The sequence below is a fragment of the Garra rufa genome, chromosome 25, assembly GCF_049309525.1.
Source record: "Garra rufa chromosome 25, GarRuf1.0, whole genome shotgun sequence".
NCBI classification, from domain to species: domain Eukaryota; kingdom Metazoa; phylum Chordata; class Actinopteri; order Cypriniformes; family Cyprinidae; genus Garra; species Garra rufa.
In genome coordinates, this window is record NC_133385.1 from 36,319,299 (window position 1) to 36,340,675 (window position 21,377).

At 39.1% G+C, this 21,377-nt stretch overlaps 1 protein-coding gene across 1 annotated transcript in view; it reads right to left on the reverse strand.

The window, feature by feature from the left end:
- The window catches only part of cpne8 (copine VIII), a 90,349-nt gene that overhangs the window by 35,909 nt on the left and 33,063 nt on the right, over nt 1–21,377 (reverse strand). The window contains exons 5-13 of the mRNA XM_073831793.1: nt 19,703–19,742; nt 17,778–17,854; nt 11,199–11,262; nt 9,461–9,564; nt 9,034–9,138; nt 8,880–8,921; nt 8,712–8,787; nt 6,911–6,964; nt 6,462–6,523 (exon numbers count right to left, since the gene is read on the reverse strand). Of these exons, the coding sequence (XP_073687894.1) occupies nt 6,462–6,523; nt 6,911–6,964; nt 8,712–8,787; nt 8,880–8,921; nt 9,034–9,138; nt 9,461–9,564; nt 11,199–11,262; nt 17,778–17,854; nt 19,703–19,742 (624 nt within the window). The remainder of the gene's footprint in view (nt 1–6,461; nt 6,524–6,910; nt 6,965–8,711; nt 8,788–8,879; nt 8,922–9,033; nt 9,139–9,460; nt 9,565–11,198; nt 11,263–17,777; nt 17,855–19,702; nt 19,743–21,377) is intronic.

The window sequence follows — 21,377 nt, forward strand, 5'->3', positions numbered from 1 at the left end:
TTAGAAGCATGTACGGTGAGAGCAGCGCTAGCTTTCTGGAAACAGTAAGCGCCGCAGGGATGCCGGAAGTATGGCCTCGAGACGCAGCGTCTCGTTCCCTTCAGGGAACTAGGGTTACATACGTAACCTGAGACGTTCCCTTACAGGTAACTTACGCTGCGTCGAAACGCTTTGGGAACGAGAATGCCCACACCGCCATACTGAGGATGTCACTGCCGTATTAGGGCGAGAGAACGAAAGAGCCAGGAGCGGCTGGAAGATCTAGGTCATAGAACCTAGTGAATGTAAGGTGCGTGGACCAACCCGCAGCGTTGCAGATGTCTTGAATAGAAACGCCCAAAAGGAGGGCTTTAGAGGCAGACATACTCCGAGTCGAGTGAGCCTTGACTCCCAATGGTGAGAGGAGACCAGAGGACTCGTATGAAAGGGAAATGGCATCCACAATCCACTGGCTTATGGAAGGCTTGGCAGCTGGACGGCCTCTCCTCTGAGGGCCGTAACAGACCAAAAGTTGGTCAGCCTTCCTCCACAGGGCAGTTCTGTGGACGTATGTGGACACATACAATTAAGTTTCTGCTGGCCGGGCTCCCGGAAGGAGGGACCACCTCGATGGCCTCCTTCCCCAGAAGAGTGTTTACTTCTTGTTCCATAACCAGAGCCTGCTGAGGGCCCATGATAGTGGGAAATACTCCGCTGAAACAGGGAGGAGGAGCACCGAATTGAATGCGGTAACCTCTTTCTACAGTGTGCAAGACCCATTGAGAGACATTTGGCAGAAGTTTCCACGCTGCCAGAAAGTCTACTAAGGGAATCAGCCTCTCGAGACTGACCTCTGGTGTTAGAGGGACAGCTGACATGGGGTCCTGAAGTGGCGAACTGGCAGGAACGCACCCGGTCAACTGTCGAGGGGACCTCCGTGGAGGTCGCGAGCTTGCCGGTACCGCTACGATATCGGGCGGTAGTCGAGAAATATGCTCGCTGGGGGTCGCTGCATCCTGAAGCACCAAAGGTGGCAGGGTTGGCAGAACGACCCCCTGGAGACACTGAGGAGAGACTGGCACCGTATGATGAGGAGTTAACCGCTCATCCCCAGAGGGGACTGTCCCCAACGGCCCTCCATAAGAGTCAGGGCCTCTTAGCAGGACCCTTCTTAGCCTGCAAGACCACCCTCAGGACAGTCTTGGGCTTAGAAGGGCCCGGCTTAGAGTGTCGCCGCGACCCGTGATCCCTGCCAGCAGGGGGAGTGCGGGAGACGACGCTCTACTTTTGGGCCTCCCGGTACGAAGAGCTGGTATGCGGCTGGGCCTGCTGTGAGCCAGCAGCCCCCTGAGTTGGAGCACGGCGAGGGAGGAACCGCTGAAACGCCGCCGCTTGACGACGTGCCCCCTGGTGTCTGTCGGCGACAGAACCACCACGTCGCCGAACAGACCCGAAGGCACAAGCGGGGCGTCCATGAGGAAAACCTTGTCCTTTTCTTTTATGCTGGACAAGGTCAACCGCAGGTGCCTCTCCGCAGCCACCATAGCTGCCATAGACCTGCCGATGGCACGGGCGGTCTCTTTGGTGGTGCGGAGAGACAAATCAGTGGTTCTTCTGAGCTCGGCGATGTCATCAAGCCGAGCTCCCTCGCCTCCATCCAACTCTTTAAGCAGGTCGGCCTGGTACGCCTGTAACACTGCCATGGTGTGCAGACACGCACCAGCCTGACCTGCCGCCACATACCCTTTGCCCACCAGAGCTGAGGTGGTTTTCAGAGCTCTGGAGGGCAGCGCTGGAGCCTTCAACGACGATGCCGCTTCGGGGGACAGATAGCTCGCAAGCGTCTGCTCGACCCGGGGCATCGCCGTATACGCATTCTCAGACAGCCCCGCCATATTAGAGTAATGTGCTGCGGAGGGGCTGAAGAGCTGCGAGGAGTAAGGTTTTCCCCATGACCTCGACACCTCGGTGTGGAGGTCAGGGAAAAATGGAAGGCTCCTGCGCAGAGGTGGTGGCCGAGACCGCAGGAAGCGTTCATCCAGCTTGCTTCGCTGCGGTTCGGTCTGTCTCTCGGCCGGCCAGTCTAGATTTAACGTGGCTACGGTGCGAGTGACCACCTCTATAAGCTCCTCGTACTGGGGAGAATGAGGAGGTGATTCCTCATCGACGCCCTCTACATCCACCTCCTCGGAGGAAGATAAGAGGAGCGCCGCGCCCTCTCCCCGGGGGGAAGAAACTGCAGAGTGGGCTTCCGATCCCAGTGAGCGGGCGATGGATCTAACAGGTGAGGTAGAAGTAAGGGACTCGCCCGTCTCCATACCCTATGTCAGATCCACTTGCGATCCCCATGAGTGCAATCGCCGCTCCGCCTCAGCGGAAGCGGGACCAGACCCGCAAGGAATGCTGGTGAAGGCTCCCTCCTCAAAGTGAGCCTTCCGGGAGCGGAGCGCACACAAAGGCATACGTTCACAATGCAAGCAATCAGCCCCCTCGAGAGCTGATGCTGCATGTGCCACTCCCATACAAACAACACACAAGCCGTGTGTATCCTCACCCGTGATGAAACTAGGGCAAGGAGGAACACACGGCCTATGATGTTGCTGTTTATCACCCTTTTTCAAAGACATTGTACACACAGACAAACAATCACTCTCTAAATCAAAGTTGTGCAAACTGGCATGAAAAAACGGAGAGTGACAGAGAGCGCTTGCTGAATTCCATTGGACAGATTACACACGTGATTCAGAGCGTGGTCATGCTGGAGGCGTTCCCAAAGCGTTTCGACGCAGCATAAGTTACCTGTAAGGGAACCCCGATGACGTCACAGTTGCCAAAATATGTGAGATACTGAATTCTGGAGTTTCCAAAATGATGCATTTATTTCCAGCATGATAACTAGATGTCATGTTTTATAGTAATTGAAACTCTTTTGAGACTGACTGACTTACTGAGACACCGTAGCAACCACCTAGCCCACCATCCCATCAACTACCTAGCAGCCACATAGCAATGCCCTAGCAACCATCCAAAACACCCTAGCAACTGCTGTGCAACACCTTAGAAACTGCCTAGTAACCACATCCCAATGCCCTAGCAACCACCTAGAAACCTGCCTAGTGCTTACATACTCTTCAGAAACTGTAGAAAATGTCTAGTGTCCATTTATATCTATCACTGTGTCAAAGTTCTAAAACTAGGGGTCACTCTTGGGAGCCCAAACACCTCTGACAAAAATGGAAATTAAATTGATGAGTGAAATTTGCCTGTGCGTCCACGCCATGGATATATGGGTATATAAGGGGCCTGTGTGCATTTAGTTAGCTTTGTTCTTCGGAGCAAATACAGTCTCACAGCAGCAGTCTCCTCTCACCTCTCGCTGTTGGATTCCATGACACAATCAGCAGACTCTCCTCGCCTCGAAACATAAGTGTAAAATTTAAGTGCAGAGAGATCCCCTGGGTGTTTCAACAGTGATCTCTGAGAGCTAATTTTCTCTGTAAGTACAAATTTCTCTAAAACAGCAGACACAGAGAATTATGTGTACTGCAATATGCCTTTCTATTCATGTCCATGATCACTATCTTCGGTGTTTGGGTCAGACCCATGCTGAAACAGCTTTCGTGGATGGCTTTTAATGTGCTTGTGAGAACATGACCTCGTCCACACTGCGCTCATGGCTCTCGCTCTTTTTTAAAAGACTGAGAGTCACCTCAGATGTTTCCCAACCTAGTCCTTCCAGTTTGGGGTACAAGGTGCAGGCTAGAGCCATTGGATGCTGACGACTTGGCAGACGTCTTGTCTTTGGATGCCGCTGTTCATTGCAGATACAGCACCAGTTGTGCTTGTTCAGACAGCCAAATACTCCACCCTGCCCTGAGCGCTTGAGACTTGATAATTGGTTTTTGTGGTCTGAGCGTAATTCACAGCCATCCTGTGAGACTCGCGTCCAGGGCATGTAAGTTCATTTCATCCCTTATGATGAAGGCTTACAATACCTCTGGACAATGAAAAAACAGGCGCAGGCCTTTAAAAACATCATGCCTTGGAGTGAGTCAAGGCCCAACCCTTTATCCCTGAAGAATGAACCCCTGCCTGTTTGTTGTCGAGGGCAGGTCCCTGAGAAGGCTGCATAGGCCCTGCCACAACCCAGGTGCACAATAGTATTCTTGTGGAAAGGTGGCAACCACATCACAGGCTTCTAAGAACCCATGAAAGGCTTTGAAGCGGTCCTAAGATGGGCACGCCAGGGAAGGAGGACAGAGCCCGCTGACCTGCTCTCCCCAGGCTTGTGGTCGAGCTTCACACCCGGTGGAGGTATGGCGGGAGACTTCCATCGGCCAGACACCACTTGGCAGGAGGCCACCAAATCATCAGCAAAAAAGCAATCTGATCTTTCCCTGGGTCACATACACAAGGGATTTATGGCCTTCATCTATACGATGACCAGAACCTGCTCTGACAATATGACTGCCTCCTCATGTTCTGATGTGCCATGTGTAACAAAGCAAGGTCTTCCAGTATGGTGAACCTTGATCCACAACACTGCAGGAACCCTACCCCAGCAACCCTGGATGTGGTTCTGTTGAAGTTGCTGGTATGGAGTCTGAACACTTGGTTGACACTTTCCAGCATATCACGCTGGCTTCTCAAAACAAATCAACTCAGCATTTGACATGAAGGATGCATACTTCCTTGTCTCGATTCCTTCCTTGTTGTGTGCGCACAGGAACATGGTCCTGGAGCACCTAGCCCAATTGGGAAAGGGTCAACTGGGAAAAAAGCAAGCCAGAAGCAGAAGCGGAACCAGAAGTGTCCAGATCTATCATACTAAAAACAGATGCTTCTCATTTAGGCTAAGGTGTTGTATGCAAAGAGCATGCAGCCTCAGGTTCCTGGACAAGATGCAGGCTGTAATGGCACATTAGTTGTCTAAAGTTGCTGCCTGTCCCTCTAGCCTTAAAGAGGTTTCAACCATTAATTCAAGGCAAGCATATGTTAGTCTGTATGGAAAACACAGTGACAGTAGTGTATATCAATCCACAAGGGTCCTCCTATTGCCCTCTGTGGTTCTCCCTGACCAAGTCACCCCTTGGCACAGATGCACTGGCACACAGCTGGCCTGGGGGTCTATGCAAGTATGTGTTTCCTCTGAGCTTTACAGCATGCACATTATGCAAGATTAGTTAGGATGGTGCCATATTGGAGCAATCAGACCTGGTTCATAGAACACATGCTAATGGTGTCAGCTCCTAATTGGCGAATCCTCCTGAGGAAGAAGCATAGTGCCCTCTCTTTGAAGATGGTTCTCCTGACTGTGCTCACTTCTGTCAAAAAGGAGGGGGATCTTCAAGGCCTCTCCGTTATCGAAACATGCCTAGAATTCAGGCCAGCAGACTCATAAGACCCTGCCCGGCTATGTGCATAAGGTTCCCACTACCCTGTTCAGGGATCAAATGGTAAACCTGCAAGCACTCCCTCCTGATGAGGGAGACCGTCTAGTCGCATATGCTGCTTGATTGATTTTAATAAGGACACTGAAGCAGAGAAAGGCAGGAGAGAGGAGAATCACCATCAACTTTCCTTGTGTTCCTTAAAGTTGATTTTGGTTTGTTTTGTTAGTTATTTGAGATATTTTTGCTCGTTGTCTTTTCTTGTATGGTACCAAATGACGAATCTAGATCTGGGGTTTTCAAACCTTTCCTGGAGGACCCCCAGTACTGTACATTTTGTATATCTCCCTTATCAGACACACCCAATTCAGGTCTTGCAGTCTCTATTAACGAGCTGACAAATGGAATCAGGTGTGTTAGACCTGTTAGATAGTCATACAAATTGTGCAGTGCTGGAGGTTCTCCAAGGCAGTTTGAAAACCCCTGAAAGATGACTGGTAATGTGCCTTTCAGGTCCAGTTTTTAGTTTCCCTTGAGTGGTGAACATTTGACCACGTCCTCCATCATTAGAAGCACATTTGCGGTCAAAGTTTTTGGTGGTGGAACTTACCAAACTCATTACCTGTGGTTTGGCCCTAACCCTCCCTAACGGTGTTCCCATTTTTGTATTCTTCCACTGTAATGGTTCCCCAGTGCGAACTCTGTGAACAGAGTTTCGCTCTGTCATCAGTTCTCTGTGTATGGCAGTCTCTCCTTGTTAGGTGGAACCCACCACAGAGACTTCGCTGTGTAGTACTTCCCACTGGTAAGAAATTGGATGTAAATCTGCTAGAGGTATTTAGTATAGGGACCACTAGTAAAGGAACTTCAAAACAACTTTAAAATTGACCAACAGGAAGGGAACTTTTCAGAAAACCTAGGCATGAACCTAACTGAGTGATGCATGCAGGCCCCTTATATATTGTCAGTTGTGAATATTATAATATTTATAGCTTTCATATAGTATAAATCATGGTACATAATTATGTAAAAAAAAAAAATAATGTTTGTACAATAAGGACTGTACAAGTGCATGCATACACAATTACTGACCCTCCTTTGATGTAGTCCAGGAACGTAACCTCGACATCAATGAAGCAGGACAGCAGAGTGACCTGTCAACATGAAAGTTTGGTAACACTTCCTATGTAGAGTCCTAAAGGGCATCATCACACTTTCAATAAGCAATGCATACTTTAATCATAAATGTCATATTAATATTCATGCTAAGGGTGATGATGTAACTCTCTAGGAGTCACAGCATCAGGGCAGATCAATGATGAGCTACATCAGCATTTATGAATATTTATATGCACAGCTTATGAAGGCATTGTGCATTGCTTATGAAGATATAATGTAGGACCTTCTATAAGAAGTCTTACCAATAAGGATGTTTGTTTGTTAGAACAAACATGTATTGCTTACTTTTGTTCTTCTATGGAACTTGTTGCTTTTTTTCATTAATTAAACTGAAGGGTCTAGATAAAAAAAAAATCACTCACGGTTCCTGAGTTTAGATATTTCTTCTTCTTTTTCTTTTTCTTGGGGTTCAGCACCTGCAGAAATACAGCAAAGTCAGACAGTATCAAGTCAGTAATATTGAATCTCAGTGGTTCAATCTAAAATGGTGATTTGGTCTCATCAAAATGTACAGCTCTAAATTTAAGATTTATGTATTTGAGTTGCACATAACATTTTTAGCCATTTGGATTACACAGTTTTGACACGGTTTAACAATTAAACTTAACGAGATTCATATTTGTCAGTCATGCATAACTGAATCATTCAAGAAACAGGTCATATCAATAACTCTAAAATCATTTATTAACTATTTGCATCTATATGGTTTTATTTTCAAAACACATTTATTCACATTGCTTAGAATCTGCATAAATCTGTTCACTTTAAAAAAATCAGTTAAAAATTATTAACATTTAAATATGGCTAGCTGGAGAGCAAACAATATTCTATTGGTAAAAATGTGAGACTAAAACAAATTGGATTATTTTGTTATGTTTTTTGTTATTGTTATTATGTATTTAAAACTAAACTTGTATTATTTACAAGTGTAATACAAATTTGTATTATTACTGAAAATTTGCCTGTTTCTTACCTGTTTTGTTTAACTATGACTGAAAAATATGCATCACATTAAGGTTATTAGTTTGTTAATGTTGAAATTGTGTAATTCAAATGGATAGAAATTTTTAATAAATTTGAAAAACATAAATCTTATTTTTTTTTATTTTGTATTTTTATTTAATTTATTTTGTCGGTTTTCTTTCTTTTCTATTCTTTTATTGCTATAAAATTTATTTAAAGTATTGTAAAATATATTTATCACTGCAGCATATTCAGGATAGAAATACTTTTTTTTTGCCACACGGTGAACATTGTCACACTAAGAATGTGTAAACTGTGTGGCAAGAAATTCAATCACAATGAAGAGGATGTTGGCTGTGTCAAAAAAAAAAAAACTAAATCGTAAGAAGCTTTTGGTGAAGATAAGTGGTTGACTACATTTGCTAGACCTTTTGCTGTTATCTAAGGTTCTTGTGCCGTGGCTGGTTTTGATAAGTGTTCTCGTCCCTTATGGGTTTGATTTATGCTTCAGTGATGTGGAGGTCAAACAAAAGATGGAAAAAGATGAGATTTCACAGGGATGGGGGACAAAGTGTCACAGTAAGGCCAGAAACATAATTTACACAAGAACATAAACATAGACACAGTTCCCAAAAGAGTTATTCTATATGAGTACATTTAATATTATATTGAACAAGATATGTAAGTATTCATGTTGTTAGCTAAAACATTTACGCCCGGTTTCACAGACAAGGCTTAAGCCTAGTCCTAGACTAAAATGTAAGTCTGAGCTGTTTCAACTGAAATAAAATTGCACTGATTGATCTTAAAATACATCAGTGCCTTTGTTTTGTCTCAAGATGCACACCAGGAATGTTTTTTTCTAAGCATGTTTATAAAAATTACTTAAATGTCCTAACTGAACTATGGCCTAATCCTGGCTGTGAAACCAGGCCTTAAACATTTACTTTAAACCTAAGGTTTTAATTAGGGATTTTCTTTCTTTGAACTGTCTGACCAATCAGTTTTTTCAATACTACATATAAAATAAGAAATAGCTTCAATACTTTTACTCCTCAGCACAGTTCTTTAGGCCCTAACTACACACTCCTAAAGTAATGTAAATGTCTGCACTAAAATCTAGGATATTTCAAAAAGACATTTACAATATTTTAAGCAGACGTGTGTGAAAAATACATGAGGAAAATGAGAGTGGCTCACCTCCCACACAGTAAACTGAGTGTGGCCTTTAGAGAGCTCCCTGTAGCTGGTGCTGAACTCGCCAATGTAGTCATGACTGAAAACACAAACCCACACAGACATACAGTCTCATGACTTATCTTAATGCATCTTATCTTCAGTATTACAGAATGATTATTTCATTCTTACCCTCCATCTCTGTCCCAGTCATACACCTCGATTTTTATTGCTCTGCAAAAAAGGAAAATGATTAGAGTTGCTAATAGGTCACTCTATTTTGATGTTAAGTAAATTTCTCTAAGATTTCTCTCTTTGAAGCTGAGAGTTATAATATTTGACCCACCTGTCATAGTCCCCATTACACAGTGCTCTGACTGGGATCTTGAAGGCCTGCCATACAGGGTCCAGCGTGTTTTTCACCACCTCTGTCTTATGACAGATTGTAAATCTGAGAAACAGGAAACATCAAGGAGGAGGAACCACAACATGGGAGGTGAGAATCAGTGAGTGTGAAAAGGGTCTTAAATAGGTCATATCACACAGAGTCACATAGTGTCATTGAATACCAAGACCAGGTTCGAAGACATGAAATGAGACATCCAATTTCAGTACACGACCACATTAATAGACTTAAAACATCTAATGTAGCATTTAAATACATCTGATGTAAGTACTGATATAAGTAAAAATAAACTGCACATCTCTCTTTCTGTTGTCTGTATTTTATGAACTGTGTCCAATGGAAAAATGTGAAGAAAAAAATGTCTTACGTTCCATCTTCATTGCTACGGTAAAAGACCAGGAAGGGGTCTGACTTTCCAAAGAAATCTTTCTTGTCCAGTTTGTTGCCACAAAACTGCATCAATACTGACTCCTGATCAAAAAAAGGACATAAGTGCAGACTGCATGATGCTGTTTAGTAAACATTTATGAAATGAGAAAATAATAAAAACAACAGGGACAAAAAGAGATAATATTAAACAAGAAGAATAAAACATACAAGAAAAGAAGTGATGAGAAAAAAGCAAAAAGACGAGACAAGAAGAGAAGAAACTAGACAAAAAAGGAAGAGAAGAGACACGAAATGAAACAAGAAGAGATGAGACAAGGCAAGGAAAAAAATTAAGAGATGCTAATAGACAAGAATAAACAGACAACAAAGACTAAATGAGAAGAAACAAGACAGGAAGTTAAGACATGAAACAATGCAAGATGTGAAGAGAAAAGTATAAAAGACAAAAAGAGACAAGACAAATGAAACAAGAAAAGACTAGATGAAATAAGAAGAGATTAGACAAGGCAAGAAAAAAAAGAAAATACACTAATAGATAAGAATAAACAGACAAGAGACTAAATGAGAAGAAACGAGACAGAAAAGTTAAGACATGAGACGATGCAATATGTGAAGAGAAAAGTATAAATGAGACAATAAGAGACAAAACAAATGAGACAAGAAAAGCAGACAAAGCAAAAAAGACTAGATAAGAAGAAATGAGACAGGAAGAGAAGATATAAGACAACACAAGATGTGAAAAGGCAATGAAACAAAAAGATGAGACATAAAAGATTACCTATGAGAAGAAATAAGACATTGCAAGATGTGAAGAGAAGTGAATACATGAGACAAGAAGAGACAAAACAAATGAGACAAGAAAACAAGATGATACAAAATGACTAGATGTGAAGAAATGAGACAGAAAGAGAAGACGTGAGACAATGCAAGATGTGAGGAGAAGAAAATTAAGACAAGAGGAAAAAAGAAAAATGAGACAACAAAAGCAGACAAAATAAAAAAGACTAGATGAGAAGAAATGAGACAGGAAGAGAAGACAAAAGACAACACAAGATGCGAAGAGGCAATGCCACAAAAAAATAAGACATAAAAGACCACCTATGAGAAGAAATAAGACAGAAAAAGACATGAGACAATGCAAGATGTGAAGTGAAAAGAAAACATGAGACAAGAAGAGACGAGACACATAAGTCAAGAAAACGAGACAAAACGACTAGATGAGAAGAACTGAGACAGGAAAAGAAGACATGGGATAATGCAAGATGTGAGGAGAAGAGAATAATTGAGACAAGAGGAGAAAAGAGAAATTAGAAAAAGCAGGGAAAAAAAGACTAGATAGGAAGAAATGAGTCAGGAAGAGAAGACATAGGACAACACAAGATGTGAAGAGGAGAGAATAAATGGGACAAGAAGAAGATGAGACAGAAAACACTAGCTATGACAAGAATTTAGACAGGAAAAAAGACAAGACATGAAGAGAATAAGAAAGACAAGAAGAGACAAGACAAATGAGAGAAGAAAACCTGATGAGATGAGAAGAAAAGTAGACATGAGACAATGAGAGAATAAATGAGACAAGAAGAGATAAAACACATGAGACAAGAAAAGGGCAATAGATTATACAACAAGAGACAAAACAGCATTTGACATAGAGAACAGAGAAGAAGGGAGAAGATGGGAGATAAAAAGAGACAATAAGATATAAGATGACATACCCTGCAATTTCCAAGTTCCTCAGCTTTTACAATAATAGTTCCACAGTTCTTCCCAGGAATGCCTCTAAAGTCAGAAAGAACATTGTGTGTTACTGGAGAAGGCCTGACAATATTGCCCTTGACAACTACTGTACCACTTCAGAAACACACAGCAGGACCATTTCAACAAAGGGTTCAAAACCTACAAAGGGACGTCCTTGACACAACTCTAAACAACAGAACTTTGCTTTGGGTGAAAGTGTCTGTTATAGGAGTAATTATTAAATAATATGATGACCGTGTAAACAAATGTACATGTGTGAAAGAGTGAACATTAATAAGTGATTGTCGCCTGTCAACAGTTATGAATGCATGTATCTGTGCTGCATAAATAAATGAGTGTTTGTAGAAGCAGACTGGCGAATGTACGAGTGTTTTCTGTGCTCTTATATAAGACTACACTTCAAGAAGCCCAAGCCGGAATTGAATTTAAATTGTATGGACCTAACACTTCAGCATCCTGCACAAGTGCCTGACAAAGATGAACGATGAAAGATTTTGAAGATGATTTGATGAGAGAACAAACTTCTGCCTTACTTAAGCGCTGCCTCAAGTGCTTGTTTCAATTCCACTAAGTAGTTGTAGGTTATGTTATAGAGGTTAGAGAAGCAGATCTCCGCTAACTGAAGACGTGTCTTTAATCTGCTCTGGATCTACGGATGTCCTCTGAGGCACTCTCCTAAATTAACCTGAAATGTTCAGCCATCTACCAGGAATTACTCACAATAAAAAAAAATAAAGAGACAAGAGAGAGAGATAGCGAGAGAATCAGTGCAGCTCAAAGTTACAAGCTAATCATATTTAAAAGCAGTTCAAACATCAATCAAGCTACTTTTTTAATTAACCTCATATCACATGTGTGGCTTCAAGACATTCAATGCATGGAGGTAGCAAATATTACAACATTATAATGTTATAATATCATTATATCACTTTTATATGTCGAAGTTTGTTAACTTATAAGCATTGAAAACTTATTAGATTAAAATAATTTTAAAACACTCATAATCAGACTACAGTTACCTTTTATGGATTACATGATTATTGTTTATACAATAAATTATTCAAAATGTATTGATTCTCCATAATTCCTCTTTTTCATCTTTTACATTTCCTTTCTAAAATAGCCTACTGCTTATATACATTCACAAATTCTTCAAGTTTTGTGAACATTCACACAAAGATCAGTCATTAGTCGGTGGCGACACAGTATTTGACCACTGATTTACAAAAATCATTATTTTACTTGAATTATCACTTCGTATGTTATTAAATCATGCGTTTCTATGTCTTTGGAAGGCTTTTGTCATTTAAACACATTAAAATTCACAAACGTTTCTGTCATCTGATTCTCTTTTACCTAATATATTTACCTGAAGTACCCCTGAGATTTTAAAATAAATATTTTAATAATTAAGTATCACATTTGCATGTTCATTGGTTCTCTGAAGTTGGTTTTGGTCATGTATGAACATGCAGGTAAACTTTTTTTTTTTTTTTGATTGATTGATTTTTTATTTATTTTTATTTAACATTTTTTATGATTTAATTAATTATCAGTTTTTCATTAAACTCATAAACCCCCTGCTGTTCCTTCACAAACACCAGTTTGGGAAACCCTGATGTAATAATGTTTAATGCTCTTCATGTTGTTAATAACAACAAATGGAATATATTGTCTTACTCTTTATATTTTTATGTCAATATGGTCCAATATTATCCTATTTAAATTAACATGATAAACAAGTTAGGTCAAAAGTAATCTAAAAGTGATCAAAAAAGGAGTCCTAAAAGGTGTAATGTAGCAGATTACGTTACAAAGTACAATGTAATTTGGAATCAGTAACGGATTGCAATTTGTAAATAATCTACCCAGCTCTGCTTACTGAGTGGATATGCTGCGTGCTACAGGCTAACATAATTACATTGCCTACATTAAAACTATTTATGGGGGAATTTGCACATTTGAATTACACTGAAACAACCTACAGAGACATACAGAGGTGTGAAAAAGTGTTGGCCCCCATTCCTGTTTTTTTATTTTTTGCATGTTTGTCACACTTTAATGTTTCAGATCATCAAACAAATTTAAATATTAAATCAAAAATAACACAAGTAAACAAAACATGCAGTTTTTAAATGAAGTTTTTTATTATGAAGGGAAAACAAAATCCAAACCCACATGGCCCTGTGTGAAAAAGTGTTTGCCCCTAAACTTAATAACTGGTTGGGCCACCATTAGCAGCAACAACTGCAATCAAGCATTTGCGATAACTTGCAATGAGTCTGTTACAGCGCTGTGCAGGAATTTTGGCCACACTCATCTTGGCAAAATTGTTGTAATTCAGCCACATTGGAGGGTTTTCAAGCATGAACCGCCTTTTTAAGGTCATGCCACAGCATCTCAATAGGATTCAGGTCAGGACTTTGACTAGGCCACTCCAAAGTCTTCATTTTCTTTTTCTTCAGCCATTCAGAGGTGGATTTGCTGGTGTGTTTTGGACCATTGTCCTGCTGCAGAACCCAAGTTCGCTTCAGCTTGAGGTCACCAACAGATGGCCGACATTGTCCTTCAGGATTTTTTGGTAGACAGCAGAATTAATGGCTCCATTTATTACAGCAAGTCTTCCAGGTCCAGAAGCAGCAAAACAGCCCCAGACCATCACACTACCACCACCATATTTTACTGTTGGTATGATGTTCTTTTTCTGAAATGCTGTGTTACTTTTACGCCAGATGTAATGCGCCACACACCTTCCAAAAAGTTTTGTCTCGTCAGTCCACATAGTATCTTCCCAAAAGTCTTGGGGATCATCAAGATGTTTTCTGGCAAAACTGAGACAAGCCTTTATGTTCTTTTTGCTCAGCAGCGGTTTTCATCTTGGAACTCTGCCATGCAGATCATTTCTGCCCAGTCTCTTTCTTATGGTGGAGTCATGATCACTGACCTTAACTGAGGCAAGAGAGGCCTGCAGTTCTTTAGATGTTGTTGTGGGGTCTTTTGTGACCTCTTTGATGAGTCGTTGTTGCGCTCTTGGGGTAATTTTGGTCGGCCGGCCACTCCTGGGAAGGTTCACCAATGTTTTGGCCATTTGTGGATAATGGTTTTCACTGTGGTTCGCTGGAGTCCCAAAGCTTTAGAAATGGCTTTATAACCTTTTCCAGACTGATAGATCTCAATTACTTCCTTTCTCATTTGTTCCTGAATTTCTTTGGATCTCAACATGATGTGTAGCTTTTGTGGATCTTTTGGTCTACTTCACTTTGTCAGGCAGGTCCTATTTAAGTGATTTCTTGATTGTGGACAGGTATGGCAGTAATCAGGCCTGAGTGTGGCTAGAGAAACTGAACTCAGGTGTGATAAACCACAGTTATGTTTTAACGGGGGGTGGCAAACACTTTTTCACACAGGGCCATGTGGGTTTGGATTTTGTTTTCCCTTCATAAAAAAACCCTCCATTTAAAAACTGCATGTTGTGTTTACTTGTGTTATCTTTGATTAATATTTAAATTTGTTTGATGATCTGAAACTTTAAAGTGTGACAAACATGCAAAAAAATTAAAAAATCAGGAAGGGGGCCAACACTTTTTCACACCTCCTGTATCATTAAAAAAAAAATCAAAAAATCACCTTTTAGTTAGTAGTGTTGTTATTTTACTCCCTAACAATGATCTTAAAGGAATAGTTCACAAATACACAAAAATATTTTCATTATTGTTGTTCCAAATCCGTAAGATGTTGGCTAATCTTCGAAACACAAATGAGCTTCTGTTTCTGTTTTTTCATGCGCTCTGTTTATTTGTTGTTTACTGTTTATGTGTGAATAAAAGCCTAAATTAAATCTGTTTATCACACAAAGTGATTGTGTTTCTACAGAAGACATTAATGTATTCTTCTGGAAAGTTTTGGTAGAAAGTTGTATAAATAGAAATATCTAAGGTTGGTTTTATTAAAAGTCTTCACTCGTGTTTTAAAGATGAATGAAAATCTCATTGATTTGGAACGACATAAAGCTGAGTAAATGAGTAAATGATTTAATTTTGGGATGACTAACCGTTTTACTGCTTGAGAATTGCTCCTGCATTGGTTTATATCGATACAGAGATGTGCCACTGAAAATGTGGCTGTGTCAGGAATGGGCACATGCTCCAAAAAAAAAAAAAAATGAAACGAATTCAAATGAATTTCCATGAACGATTCAGTGAAGCGCTTTCACTGTAAACGCTTCTAAATGTATTTATTTGCAACTGCAGTCCATGACTAAATGAATGTTCAGAGTGGTTTGAGTGAATGAACAAGTGCAGGCAGCTCTGGTTATATAACACTCATCATTCCATATTACCGCCCAATGTGTCACCAACAGCACACACACAAACATACCACATCCATACATACATTACATACAAGTAAACATGACCACTTGTATATGGCCAGTTGACAAAAAGACATCAAGATTTTAAAATGTTAAAATGCACATATTTGCATAAGAAAACAAATATTTTAGATACATTTGCCTTCACTTGATCATTCCAAATCTCTAAAGTCTTGCAATATGATAAATTTCTGTAAGTCAAAATATTCCACGATGTCTCTCACTAAATGGTCCAAGGGAAAAAGCATCCTAATTATAACACAGTTTGAAATGTGCTGTTTTGATACTATTCAGCTATTTCGACACAGTCAGTTGCACTCAAATAAGTAAAGCTTATTTAATGCTCCTTAAACCTGAAATCTCTATTTTGTGGGGGCGTCGGACCGCTGGACTGATTAAAATGAACAAGAAAGTAAAGATTTTAAAGATTTTTAAGGATTTCCAAGGGATTGTTTGATTGGTTTACTGCACCATAAATTTTGTCATTTAGAAAATGCATTAGTAAGTTTATTAAATTAACTTGAGTCTAGAATGGGGCTCTGTTCTAAAAAAAACCTTCCACATACAATTGAAAGACAATTGGATGTGCAATGTTCAGGGTGTGTAACTTCATAGAAAGTCATTTTTAAAGGAAAAGTTCAGTTCCAGAACAAAAATTTGCTCACGCCCTTGTCATCCAAGATGTTCATGTCTTTCTTTCTTCAGTCGTAAAGAAATTATGTTTTTTAAGGGAAACATTTCAGGATTTCTCCCCATATAGCGGACTTCAATGGTGCCCATGAGTTTGTCCAAATGCAGCATCAAAGGGCTCTAAATGATCCCCGCCGAGGAAAAAGGGTCTTATCTAGCGAAACGATTGGTTTATTTTTTTAAAAGAATTACAATTTTATACTTTTTAACCTCAAATGATCATCCTACATCACTGTTTGCTTTTTTTTCTTTGTAAAGGGCATTTACTAAACACTGGGTTGGTACTTCTGCAGCGATGTACTCTTAAAAATAAGGTGCTTTAAAAGATTCTTCACAGCGATGCCATAGAAGAACCATTTTTGGTTCCACAAAGAACCATTCAGTAAAAGGTTCTTTAAAGAACCACCTCTTTCTACCTTTTTATAATCTAAAGAACCTTCTTCCACCACAAAGAACCTTTTGTGAAACAGAAAGGGTCTTCAGATGTTAAAGGTTCTTTATGGAACCATTTAAACAAAAAACGTTCTTCTATGGCATCGTGAAGCACCTTTATTTTTAAGGGTGTTGGACTGTTATGAACTGGAATACACAGAGTTTACGCAGAGCTAGACAAGATGAGCATTTGAGGTTGAAAAGTATATAAATTGTCAAATTTTTTAGTAAATAACCAATTGTTTCACTAGATAAGACCCACTTTCCCACCATATGGAAAGAAATCCTGAAATGTTTTCCTCAAAAAACATAATTTCTTCACGACTTAAGAAAGAAAGACATGAACATCTCGGATGACAAGGGCACTGCAAAAAATGCTTTTCTAACTTAGATTTTTTGTCTTGTTTCCAGCGAAAATATCTAAAAATTCTTGAATCAGGAAGGATTTTCTAGAAAAGTAAAAATTATTGTCTTGTTTTAAGTAAAAACAAGTCAAAATTAGGTGTGTTTTTGCTTAAAACAAGCAAAATAATCTGTCAATGGGGTAAGAAAAATAATCTAGTTGTCTGCTTGAAATAAGATTTTTTTCCTTACCCCTTTGGCAGATTATTTTGCTTGTTTTAAGCAAAAACTCACTTTTTTGACTTGTTTTGACTTGTTTTTACTAAAAACAGGACAATAATTTTTACTTGTCTAGAAAATCTTTCCTGATTCAAGAGTTGTTAGAAATTTTGGCTAGAAACGAGACAAAAAATCTAAGTAAGAAAAGCATTTTTTGCAATGGGGGTGAATAAATTATCTGTAAATTTGTGTTATTGAGGTAAACTTCAGCTTTAAACTTTAGCCAAATGACACAATATATAATGCAGAAATAAAATAAATATGAATGCCCTAACTTACAGTAAAATACAGTAAAATTGAACTGCATCAACTGCTCATATAAACAGCGATAAACCCAAAAATGAAAGCATGTTAGATGAGAATTGAAATCTATTTCAAAACATTGCTTTTTCGGAGAAGTGTGAAGCACAAACGCAGGACTTACACAAGCGATCTATCCATACGACTACCCTGAGAGCCCACCACCTCTCCAAGAGTACAGTACATCTGGCCCAGGAAGTCCTGTAAACACAGACAGACGGCAGGAAGGGGGCATTACTCACACTTCATGATTTTAAGTCACTTGAGTTCAAGTTAAGGTGCCTGTTATCTCAGTACACATTCAAGTCAACAGGAAATCAAATTGGACACATTTATCATGAAGAGTAGGCTAGTTAATACTATTTTATAATATTATATATATAGCCTTAGTTACTTTAGCAGAAAAGAAAAGATGATTCGAACAGAACTGTGATGAAACACTCTTAGTGTTCGCAACAATGTGCACAAATAATTCCAGATACAATCAGGAATATGTATTCGATTCCAATAGATAAAAACCAAGTCCCAGTCAAGCTCCACTCAGAAATCTGTCTCATTATGGAAGTTAAATGGGTTGTGAATGTTTCATGCCTAGTATTTGTTCTCCAATGGGGACGAAATGTGACCAACATTCTCTTTACCGCAAATGAGCATGTAAAACGCACATTTAATTTTCAATGTAAAGTTCATGTTCAGTGTTCATGTTCAATCTTCCATGTCAATTAATTTCTCAGATGTCAACCTTTAAGAAGTCTTGTAGACCGTGCAAATCTGTAAATGAATTTGTAGTGCATATTTAGACTTCTTTACCTCTACAATTATGTAGTTTGTTTGATAACATTCTGTGTTGACCATTTCAACTGTTTTTCATATAAAATGGCAGACTCCTTCATCTTGGTAAGACTGATTTTATAGCTATTGTCTTAAACTGACTTTAACTAAATTTTAGTACACATAATCACAGCTTGACTGGAAAGAATATAACAAAATAAATGTTAAAATTTTACTGCTTCAATAAAAATAATGATATTAAAGTAACATTTACCCTATGCTTTCTTTATTTTTATGCTGTCTTATATTCCATCTCAAACATGCTCCACACTTACAATATTAAATTAATGCATGCATGAATGAATGAACGAATAAATGAATGTATGAATGAGCATGCATGAAAATGTGTGAAAAAATGGAAAGAAGTTCAATAAAAAAAAACTAAAAAGTTAAATAAAATTAATTATTGAAATGCTTTACTTCACTGCAAAAATGATTTTCTTATCTATATTTTTTTCTCGTTTCCAGCCAAAATATCTAAAAATTCTTAAATCAAGAAGGATTTTCTAGACGAGTAAAAATTATTTTAGTTTTTGCTTAGAACAAGCAAAACAATCTGCCAATGGGGTAAGCAAAAAAAAAAAAAAAAAAAAAAAAAATTATTTATTTCAAACAGAAACCAAGATTATTTTTCTTACCCCACTGGCAGATTATTTTGCTTGTTAAAAAAAAAAAAAAAACTGAAAACAAGACAATAATTTTTACTCGTCTAGAAATCCTTCTTGATTTAAGAATTTTTAGATATTTTGGCTGGAAACGAGACAAAAAATCTAAGTAAGAAAAGCATTTTTTACAGTGTTCATATTAGATTATCACGAGCCTAGAACAAAAACACATTTAAAGAGTATAGTAAATGAGGGAATAAGTAAATAAAAATAAAGAAAATAAGAAAAAAATAATAAATAAAAAATATTAAAATTGACGGAAAAACGAATAGGACCTTATTCTAGACTAGTTCATGATAGGCTGTGGCAGAAAGGCAGACATTCTCCCGAGAGCACTGATCAGAATCACTGTGTCCAGTATCTCTGAACATCAATCCCACAGGTGCATTCTGGGATATAGAATGACCCACGGTTCTGACACCACAAAATGCTTGGATAAATCACGATAAAACCCCCATGATGGGAGTCAAACAGGGTGCCTGCAGGGCTAGAAACACAGCACAAGAATAAAACTATGACAAGCCTTCTAGTTCATTTACAGGAAAACACTTACATGTTTGGACAGGTTTTCACTCTTTGAGTCGAGGTCATACCTAGAAATAAAAGGAAAATTCTGTGAAATGCCTGTAGAAATAACATGCAATTTCCGTGGCTCAAAATAAACTGCTGCAGGAATGAGTCTATGAATCTGGAAACATGTTAGCATGTTTTGCACTTCCAGTTCTATCATGCTAAAGTCAATGAGATTTGAATGGGTTTTTCGTTAAACACTTGAAATAAGGTCTGAAACAAGCTTGATATTTTAGTTTTTCTGACATAAAATAATACCCCACTAATTTTAAAGCTTTTGCTTGTCTTAAAAAAAAATGGACTTGCTATTTAGCGGTTAATTAAGACTATGGAGGTTATGTCAGAGACATGAGTCCTCTCCAATTTGACTTTGATGGAACTTTTGCATTATTATTGACACTTTATTGTCTTATTTTAATACTGTAAGGTTGCTTTGACACAACTTGTATCGTAAAAAGTGCTGTATAAATATTCTTGACTTGACTTGACTTGACATTATACATAATCACACCAAACAGAAAAACTCAAATTACTGGCCTGTTTTACACTTCTCAATTATATTCATCTAAGTGCAAATAGTCCGTCTTACACTTAGGCCGCGTGTCCACCAAAGTGTTTTCCCCTGGGCTAAGGTATTTTTTCAATTGTTCTCAATGGGTGCACCATGTTTTTTTAAATGCCAGGAGCGTGCCAAGCGATGAGCATCTTTTCACGCTGAGCGTTTGTACGATTCGGCGTGGAGAGTTGAAGAATATTCAATTCTGAGTAAAACACTGTGCTATCACTTTCTAGTCAGCTAACCTATATTGCTTGTCTCCAAGTATTTAGTCTTTAACAGATTGAACTGGCGGACTACCATAATATTCCCACTCCCATTGAGAACAATTGAATAAATAAAGGGAAAAAAATGTTTTGGTGGACACTAAGGTTCTGCCCCTCTTTGACTCTGATTGGTTAGCTGCCTAGAAAGTAACAGTGATGAGTGAAGCATTTTACTCAAAGTTGAACATTCTTCAGTTCTCCATGCCGAGAAAAAGAACGCCCGAGGGCTCAGCATGAAAAAGACGCTCATAACTCTGCACGCTCCTTGTGTTTTAAAAGATGTGGCACTAACCATTGACAACAATTGAATAAATACGCTAATTGCTGGGGGAAAAAAAAAACGTTTTGGTGGACACGCAGCCTAAGGTCCTGCCCCTCATAGAAACTACAGCTTTGCTCACTATTGGTAAATAGCATCTCATTGCTATTTGCACTTAGTGTAAATAGCCTCTATCACTATTTACTCTTAGTGCAAATAGCCGCTGCCTATATTTATACTTAGGCTTTTGCAAACTATTCTAAGTCAAATTTTCCAACTTGTACATTTCAAATAAGGGTTAAAAGAGTTGACGCAAACTTAGTGATTGTGACCAAAAAATCTTTTGAATAGACTAGAAAATGGCCTTATTTGAATTGCATTGGCATGGTTCAAATTGTACTTCTCTGACAGTCATCGATTAGTAGCTGTAGATGAAGAGGTATCCTATTGATTACAAGTGGAATACCACAAGGCTCAGTACTAGGACCGTTGCTTTTTACCTTCTACATGTTACCCTTGGGAGATACAGTACCATTACGATATTAGTGTTAGTGTTCACTGTTACGGTGAGGATACT